The 9,965-nt window shown below is 33.1% G+C and overlaps 1 protein-coding gene and 1 pseudogene across 1 annotated transcript; one reads left to right on the forward strand and one right to left on the reverse strand.

Annotated features, from left to right (window-relative positions):
- LOC106303161 overlaps positions 1 to 4,251 on the forward strand; it is a 4,959-nt pseudogene extending 708 nt beyond the window's left edge.
- A 1,921-nt stretch (positions 4,252 to 6,172) lies between these two features.
- LOC106303775 (bidirectional sugar transporter SWEET4) lies at positions 6,173 to 8,293 on the reverse strand. Its single transcript, XM_013740091.1, has 6 exons — positions 7,905 to 8,293; positions 7,765 to 7,801; positions 7,421 to 7,637; positions 6,755 to 6,916; positions 6,548 to 6,667; positions 6,173 to 6,464 (listed from the first exon to the last, which is right to left on the reverse strand). The coding sequence occupies exons 1-6, from the start codon at positions 8,107 to 8,109 to the stop codon at positions 6,297 to 6,299; spliced, it is 909 nt and encodes a 302-aa protein (XP_013595545.1). The 5' UTR covers positions 8,110 to 8,293; the 3' UTR covers positions 6,173 to 6,296.
- Positions 8,294 to 9,965: the final 1,672 nt, after the last annotated feature.

Raw genomic sequence — 9,965 nt, forward strand, 5'->3', positions numbered from 1 at the left:
AAGTCTTCTTTGATATTGATCCTTTTCTGATTTTTTATGCAGATCGCTCCCCGCAAAAAGGGACGACTGTATGGAGTGGGTTCTCTAAATACATCTTTAGGATCTGTTCCTGCTTCGTTTCCTTCTAGCAGTACTGAAGACCCATCTTTGAAGAAGATCATCTATGACCAAGCTCAAAAGATTGAGAGCCAGGGAAATGAAATTTCGAAGCTGTACAAGATTGTTCGTCATCTCGCTAGCAAAGACCCTACCGTGGCCGACATTCTCCAGTCTGAAGCGTCTTCTGGTTCTGGTGATGATGATGAATCTGATGCTATTTAGTTTGTTTTCTATCTCTTTCAAATGACTTGAAACTTCTATGTATGTGTTTGTGTAATGACTCTTGAATTTCTTTCTATTTCAGTAATATTTTCGTTAACTATTTAATTTTCTTCAGAATTTTATAAATATATAACAATTTATAAAATTTCAAATTCTGCAAGAAAAAACAATTATTCGCAAATGACTTGCAAACTTGCTACGGAACGAGCCTCGCAATTTTGCAACGAAATAACACCCTTGCAAAATTGCGACGGAACTCTTAATTGCAAATTTGCGAGGAACAACTAAACCGTTGCAAATGTTTGCGAGGAAATCAGTTCCGACGCAATTTTGCAAGAAACACATTTCCGTCGCAAATTTGCAAGGAATTTATTTCCGTCGCAAATTTGCGAGCGTTTTGCGAGTGATTTTCATTTGCGACGAGCGATTTGCGAGGGAACGTGGTTTCTCGCAAAACCCTCGCAATAAGCGATTTGCAACGGAATTGCGATGCAATTTTCCCTTGCAACTGACGTGTTTTCTTGTAGTGACATCTCTTCCTCTTCTTCTTTCTCTTCTCCTCCGATCTTTGTTTCTTCTTCACACATACGAACACAAACCACTTCATCTCAAGGTGAGGAAAGAGCATGGATTTTGAATTTGCGGAATTGAGTTTGGAAGAGAAGATGGCACCGTAGAGAACGACGAGGTGACATCACGATTTCTTTTTTGAGTTTCTTTGATGTTGTTGATCTTGATTTATTTCATTGTTATAGTATGTTGCATTGATATGGTATGGTGAAGAATAATCTCTCTGGATCAGTGAATGCGCGTATCGCTATGTCTGCAAAAAGAGGAAGATGTGAAGAAAATGAACTCGCTGACTATACTATATGTAGTGAAAGAAAATTATAGTATAGTACTATTTTTATATTTTTGTACCATACGCAAGTACCAAACTAAATAGTATGGTACAGTTCTTATATTATTGTACAATTAGCAAAAAATGGAATAACACTTGCATCTCTACTTTTCACTGACATTGACAAACATATATACTTCTTGTTACTCTGTACATATCACCAATTTTTTAAATTTTTGGATTCCTTAGAGTATGTTTTTCCCCTTCCTGGCGGTATCAAGATGCCACTATGTCGGGATATCTTATCTGTCTTGTCCGGAAAATGGATATCCCTCGAAAATCATTTTCAGATGTAATTGAAGGAAAAGAGGGAAGATTTCGCGAGACTCTGCTTGGCAAACGGGTCGATTATTCGGGGCGTTCGGTGATTGTCGTTGGACCCTACACATGTACGATCAATATTGCTATCACCATCGATTGTTTGGTAAATTCATTATTTATCAATTTCTAGTTTACACGTCTATGTACTATACTATGTATTTTGTTCCATTCTATTTGGGTTTAGGTTTTAGTGATTAAGATTTAGGGTTTAGTATTTGGAAGGTGGGGTTTGAGGTTAGGGTTTAGTGACCCTATATGTATCGTTCTATTTGACGATTAATAAATAGTGTTCTATTTTGTTCATCAATATATACTATACTATGTATTTCGTTCCATTTTATTTGGGTTCAGGGTTTAGTGATTAGGATTTAGGGTTTAGTATTTGGAAGGTGGCGACTGAGGTTTGAGTTTAGTGATAGCAGTTTAGGGTTTAGTATTTGAAAGGTGGGGGTTGAAGTTTGAATTTAGTGATAGCAGTTATGGTTTAATATTCAAAAGTTATGTCTGAGTTTAGCATTTAGGAGTTGTGTGTTGGGTTAGAGCCCTATACTATTCAAAAATTAGGTCTGAGTTTAGTTTAATATTACATAATATTATATCCTATTTTCAAATTTTGATAATTGAGTTTAGGGTTTATATTTTGGTTTAGGGTTCAATAATTAGGGTTTCGTATTTAGATGGAAGGATGATGTTTCAGTGATATGGTATAAAAAGTTAGATACATATTTATGTGGTAAACGCGATGCATATTTACGTGGTAAACAAATGTGTAGTGTTGGTGACATTACATTGTGTGATAACTAATTGTGGAATGTCAAATTGTAAGATGTCATCAATTTTCTCTCTATTACTGGTAACTTGAACAATAAAGGAGGACTATCGGATAAAACTTGATATAATTGTTATGGATTGAATAATGTCAAAATCAATGCTATGCAATTTTTTTTTTTTTCAAAATTGTCATTTGACAAATTCTCCCTAGAATTTTGATACATATGAAAAATAATTGAAATTTTCTATTTTTTTGTCAAACATGGTAATGCTTAAATATACAGCACGGCTATTAACATGATTAAACTACGTCAATAACATCAAATTACTTCTCGTCACCAAACTCGGCAGGAACGATGACCTCCGTTCCCTCGAGAAGGTGTACGTGTTCCGGAGATAGCTTCTTCGGCAGATATGGTCTCCCGGGTTCCCCTTATTCTCGAAATCATGTCAAAAGGAAACATTCTTGAAGAATGCTATGAGCTTCTGTATTTGGTGTCCTCGGCTTGTGAAGCTGCTGGTGTCATCAACCCTGGAGGCTTGATGAGAGTGATAGCTCACCAAATGTCTGATCTACCTGACGGCTCACATGCTATGTAGGTTGCTATAAAGATTATGCAGTTATTAGTTAGGAAGCTTTCCAGCGAGAGCATGACTATTGAATTGTCTTTGGTGGTTGCTGCCGTTGCGCGGCAGTTTGCGGTCTTGCACAATGCTCTGAAGTTTGAAGCACTCCATCCACTGTCTTCAGTCTTCTGTTCCGATTATTCCGCACTTCTTCGTTAGCCTCTTGGTTCCATGCCGGACAACACCTGGGCAGACTACATGCGCACAGGCGTTGTGTCGATTCTGCAGAACCATGTGGCGCCTTCGGAAAAGCTTCATGCGTTGATTATTGTGGAGAGTTTGATGTCAATTCTGGGTGAGAAGTGGCTTATTGGTAGAGTGAAATTACACAGCGTTGAGGAATATCTTCCAGCTGACAGGTGTCTTCTGCTGGTGTTCGCATACAAGAGCTCGCATACATGAAATACGAAGCTACTAGTCCTAGTTCAGATGTTGAAGAGCATCTCTTGAAGCAGCGCTATCTGGCTATCGCATTTTCTTTGGTTGAAAAGATCATCAAGTATATTTCACCGGTTGGTGAAAATGAAGGGACGACTCTAAATGATGAAACCGTCTTCCTCAAGGTGGTCAAGACGCTAAACGAGACCGTAGGAGTGGTGCTCGAGTATTTAAAAGATGCAAAGGAACATGTAGAGAAGAGAGGAAACAATCTTCTTGCATCCGTGCGAGTGATTGGGAGCTATCTTGCTGAAACTCCTGACGCATGCAAAGATCAGGTCTGAGATCTTCTGGACTATATGCTTTTCGTTGAGGGCGAAGATGAGTCCAGCCTGTTTTTGTCAACTTGCTTCTTGCTCCCAATGCTTTGCCAAATAACATTGAAGGACGAAGGATGTGAACTCTTGGCTGCTTCAAGAGGCTACATAGCTGTCGTGGAATGCCTAGTAAAACTGATTCAGTCCGATGGTCAGAATGGTGAGGAGGACAGTGGAAGCATCTTCTTGGCTTGTGATACAGTCATGAATATTCTTTTGAAGAGGGAGAAAATCAGATTCTCACTGGGGATATCTACATTTTCCAGTCTACTGAACGCTTTGGCGTATTGGGCAGATGGTACTGAGGATCCATCGGTAGTAATGATGGCTGCAAGCATCTGCTCATTGATCTGTGATTTTACATAAGAAGAGGCGCTACTCAAGCAACCTAGTTTCAATGCTAGCTCCTTGGATAGTTTGGCCGGGCTCATTGCAAGAAGCTTATCCTCGTCGGGCCAGGATACGTCGGATACTGCTGATCTTCTTGAACTCATAACAGCAGGTTATTCTTGATGGGAAGATCGGTTCCCCACCATAAAGAAACATAGCCGTTGAGCAATGAATCAGAAGCAATCTTTATCTAGAATGCTTCTTTATTTTCTTCTAGTCTGTGAGTCATGTATGAAATGATGTTCTTACTCATTCTGGTTTCTAGGGGCTAGAACATAGTATTACTACTCATGCTGGTTTCAAGGGGATATAACATCGTATCAACTATTAAGCAAACGTTTTTTTTAAGTCAGTTTCAAATTGTTGTATTATGTACACGGTAGGCGCCAGTGGCAGAGCCAGAATTTTTTTGGACTGGGATTAAAAAAAACATAATTACTAAACTATATAAAAATTTATTTTCTCCGACCTTCATAATTTGAAACTTTGTCATTACAGTTTCATTGACTACATCTTTAAATATATTTGTTTCGATAAAAAATTGAAATCCACTCATTCCAACCAATTACCATATTGATCAAATTAAGAATGATTAAACCATTTTGATGTATTTTTTATGAGTGTTGCGTTAAAGTTATGACCACTAAGTTAACAAAGTTTTCAAGTTAAATATTTGTGTCTTTACTTTATCTCTTTGATTATGGTGATATTACGGTATTTGTTTTTCTCCAGGATCATCTAGATAAATTAGTCCATTATTTATCTAATTAATAAAAATTAGCCTTTTTTTTGTCATCAACTAAACAGATTCATACTGACGCTGAAAACCAAACAGTTGGCTCCATGTCCATGTGAACAACAATAGACAGATGTTTCCTAACACTGCGTGCAAGACTGTCCCCGCGCGCCTTTTTGTTTTGCGTCCTTGGTACATGAATAATCTCTAAGCAAATAAAACTCTCTTTTAGGACCTTGATATCTTCCAAATAACTTACAAAAGCTGGTCATTCTTCCAAAAATTAGTCTATTTCTAATTATGAAACTAGCTGTTAAGAATATTCAGATTATAAACATAAACTCTAATTATTTTTATTGTATTCGAATCAATGATCATAATGATCTTTAGTTTGACAAATAAAGAATCAAAATACCGAAGTATAAGATATAAAAAAAGAACCCAACTTGAAATTAATCCAAAACATGCTTCTAGAACACGAGTTCTCCCTTTGTCAAAGTACATGAGTTTGTTTATTAATTTATCTTTAATGTTTCTGATGTAAATTATTATACTATTTGAGTCTAATATAATTTGGGTTTAAAACTAATACGTAACTAAGTTTAAGATAAAAAACATATTATTTATTTCATGATTTTTTGTAATAGTAAAAATTGAGATAAAAATTAATACAAATCCAAGTTTTAACAAATAAGTAATATAAATGTATTAGTTACATAATTTTATATTTAAATTTTAATGTTTAATTATTTTGTGAGGTTCTATTTTTAGTGGGATCAAATATATTTTTTTATTGGGATCAATACATTTTTATTTAAAAGAAATATAAATATTTTTTTAAAAAAATAGTGGGGTCCTCCTTCATTGTCTCCTCCCCTGGTAGGCGTAGAATATAACTTGTTATGTTTTGTCACATGAGGAATTTTGTAGTTTTTTTAGAGAGAGACTAGAAAAAAGGTTATTGAGAGAGATAGATTTAATAGAAATCCCGTATGCTTCAAATATATTTATTAAGTTCTAACAATGTATGGTTACTACATCCATGATATGCATAGGCCATGTAGAATTTGTTTAAAAAAGTGCTTCTGAGGTAAAAGAATAATTAGTGTGATTTTTAACTTACTTTGCAGTATGAAAAATGTAGCATTGACTTATTTTTTCTTTTCCATCAATTTTCCGCGGGAAGCGAATGGTGTTTCCCCTTTTGTATGGTTTAGAGGCTACTTACTTTTAGTTGTGCATATTAGCTCAGGCACTTTCCTGAATATTCTACATACACACATTTATATTTGTAGCATATAATAGTTAACATATCTTTCTTAGGAGAAAAATGAGTTTAAATTTCACAGATAAAACACGAAATATAATATGTTACTTTATTACTTAGTTAAATCATCTAGAAGTTTTTTATAAAAAAAAAAAGAGAAAAGGAAAGTATAAATTTTATTGAATATTTGACTACTCCTAGATATAATCAAGCTGGAACTCCTTTAGCTTGTCCCTGGTTGCCACTGAGTTGTAGCTGAGAGTTAGCCTTAGAAAGATTATCTTCTTCTTCATCATCTTTTGGTGTTGTCTTGTAATAACAAGCATAAAGTATAAGTTGTACTGCTCCTGATACTGTCCCTAGTCCATTTCCAATCTACAACAACATTAACAAAGTGAAACTAATAAATACTAATAAGTAGATGACGATAGTGCTAAATACATAACTAAAGGACTTACCAAAATGAAAAGGTCGAATTTAATAAGGGCATAAATAACCCAAATGATACCGTTTAGAAAGTTGGCAAGTGAGAGGGAGAATGGCATGTATCTCACACTTTTGGTCTTGATCACCTTACTCTGTTTAATTGATATTATAATATATTATAATAAAGGTAAAAAATATATAAAAAACTTAGGTAAAAAGAGCAAATTAAAATATCGTACCATGATGGTGAGAGGAGCAATATACATGAGGCTAACAAAAATGACACAAATGATTCCAACAAAAGAAGATCTCTTGTTATGCGTGTGGAACAATAGCAATGTGCATGTGGCTACTATTCCTACAAATACCATCTCTCCTACCAGCCATAGCCCCACTTTCACCTGCACCATTGATCAATTCAATAAAACCAATTCAGAATAACACTATATCAACTTTGTTTTGCGTATCACCATCCTGAAACTAGAATCAATCATTGTCGACTATGTTGCTATAGTGTTTTAGCGTTCATTTCAAGCCAAAAAGACAAGAATTAATTCGACTTACACAATACATAACAAAACTCGAAAATGAAATTATGTATCACTCTCGTTTAGATTCTTTCAAAAGCTTATGTATAATTTTACAATATAATCAGATCAACATTTTTTAGAATAATTAGAACAATTAGCCAAGAAGTTTCTCAAACCTAAAACAAATTAGTTGCACTTTGTTACCTTGTACTTATTATATCTCTAGGAAAAAAAATGTTCCAAACTAACTGGAATCGAGATGGAAAACAAAACCAAATCCAATATTTTGATACCGTTAATATATTTTTGGCCCAGCGAATGAGAAAAATGTGTTAGGAAAATTTAGTAGAAAAAGATGTAAGGATAATATTAGACCTTACGTGAGGTGGGAGAAAAGTAGAAGAAGATAGAAAGGTAAAAGAGTTCAATGGCGAGACCAGTGGCATTAATTGTGATCACAAGGAGACTATCTGGATGGACTATTGGTAAGCCATAAAAAACCCATAGTGCGCAGTTAAGTACTGTGGCTAAGTATGGGTCAGCTTTATATTCCTCCACCTTCTTCATCTTGTATATGGTTATGAATGTTGGTCTGCATTATTACAAATATTTTCAAATAAACATAATCATCTAATGTAAAATATGTTATGTACAAGAGAGACCTAAGGTGTAAGACCGAAAGAATAAATTAAAAGAAAGATAGAGAGCTTAACAATTACATGGGAGATAGGAACAAGAACAGTGAGATGACATTGCCTGCAACAAATTAACAAAAAAATTATAAACTATTAGTAAACAAAGGTTCTTCGAAATGTTCACACACAATATAAACCCATGTTTGTATGTATTGTTTGCTTACCAAAAATGCCGGCAATGTTTCTCGCAACGGTCGCGCTAACCATTTTACTCGACAAGTAAGAACAAGAAACAAGAAACAAAGAACACAAGAGAGAGAGAAGAGAGATGCAATTTGATATGTTAAATATATGTGTGTGTGTGTGTGTGTTTTTGCTTATATTTATAGAAACACGAAGAGATGTTGGTATAGATATATAAGTACTCATGTATACATATACAAGTATGTGTATATGTATTGTGATGACGAAGCGAAACTCAAGATGTTTAAGGAATTGAAATGAAAGCGACCTTGCAATTTTCTTACCAGTTCGAGGAAACAATCATGACATTTATCTGACTACCTTGCAACACTATCTTGTTGGCTTATAGCTTATGTGGAACCATGCTTATAACTCTGCCTACCGTATATAGCATACGTGTGTCTAATATATCACATTCATGTGCCCATGTAAGTTATTTTAGTTGTTATAATCTTATTCACGGCCATAGTTAAGTCCCAGAGATCCACGAGAGTCTAAGCGATCAATCTGATAAAATCAAATCACGCAGCATTTATTTTCTTCTCTTTTTACAACCTTTTGAACCACTCTTCTAAAGTTGTGTTATATATATATATTATGATAGAAAAGGTAATCTTCATGGATTTCATACGAGTACCTTTTTCTTCGTTTTTTTCTTTACTTTTTGAGACTTCTAGCTCATATTTTTGAAAAATAATTATCAGTTTCTTCTGAACCAACGTAATGTATATTTAGTTTTTGCACTCTGTAATTTTGTTTGAAGTTATATAATGAGGAATTGTTTGAAATACCATAAGTTGAATATAATTTTTTTAATATATTTTATCAAAAATACTTTAAAATTTGAGTTTAAGGTTTAAGGGGTGTGATTAGGTTTATAAACTTTTATAAGTAATTTTAAATTTCTTATAAATGATTTAAGAGAATTAATTTAATCTTTAATCATCACAAATTTAAAAAAATTATGAAAATGGTCTTGTAAAAGTAAATTTAAAAAGTGGTATACAGTTTGTGGTAAAATTAGAATTTCTCCAAATTATTATAGTTAGTACTAACTAAAAGAAATTTCAAATGATAAATATAATTTCAGGGAAATGCCTTTACAGGTGTTATGAGAAGGTAGACAGCATGCGACTATGTCGATTTCGAATTTGGATTCCGATGTAACCATTCTTCTAACTGATCAGTGGATAATAAAAATCGCAATATATGTGCTTTACATTGGTTATATATGTTCTTAGTGATGTGTAAGGTATACCAACAACTAGATCACTATCGTTTTGGTCAACAAATAAAATTAATTATTACGATTTCATTTAGATAAATGATTATTTACACTCAATTTTACCTTTCCTGAGAATATACATGCTGAAAGGGAGATTTTTTTTTTGGCATAACAAGATAGCTGAAAAGATATTTTTAAATAGTTTACTCTTCTGGTGTTTTATATAATATGTTTTCACTTTTTGATTACATGAGTGTTCTAACAGAAGACTTCATATTTATGGAATAATTTTAGCTTTACCACAAATTTGATACAATTTCTCAAATTTGCCTTTAAATAATTATATTTTCATAATATCCTAAAGTTTTTAATGAAAAATTTAAACTAACCATTCTAAATCATTTATAATGTTTAATAATTATTTATAGAAGTTTATAAACTCAAACCACCGCATAAATACTAAACCCTAAACAACAATCACTAAACCTCAAACCCAAATGTTAGAATATTTTTGAATGAATGTATTTTTGGAAAATAGTATCCAATTTATGGTATTTCAAACAATCTCTCTAGATTTATTACAACCATAAATTAATGAGCATGATAAATTAATAATTTAACTAATTTTGAGATGAACTAATGTAAAATATGACAAAACTTGATAAGAAAAAAATATCATAAATATTTTTAAATATTTATAGATATATATATGGTTTAAACATCATAGATTAAATGGTATGTATAAGGTTTATATAAATATAAATAAAATATTTTTATTATTAATTTTTCTTTACAGTGAAATCTATTGCTATTTTTT

This window comes from Brassica oleracea, chromosome C7 (assembly GCF_000695525.1).
Source record: "Brassica oleracea var. oleracea cultivar TO1000 chromosome C7, BOL, whole genome shotgun sequence".
NCBI lineage: Eukaryota > Viridiplantae > Streptophyta > Magnoliopsida > Brassicales > Brassicaceae > Brassica > Brassica oleracea.

Coding starts and splice junctions, on each gene's coding strand:
- LOC106303775 (XM_013740091.1), bottom strand. CDS start 8,109: ATGAGTACTTATATATCTATACCAACATCTCTTCGTGTTTCTATAAAT. Junction 6,917..7,420: donor TTTCTCCCACCTCACGTAAG/GTCTAATATTAT, acceptor TCAATGGTGCAG/GTGAAAGTGGGGCTATGGCT. Junction 6,668..6,754: donor TTGCTCCTCTCACCATCATG/GTACGATATTTT, acceptor TCAATTAAACAG/AGTAAGGTGATCAAGACCAA.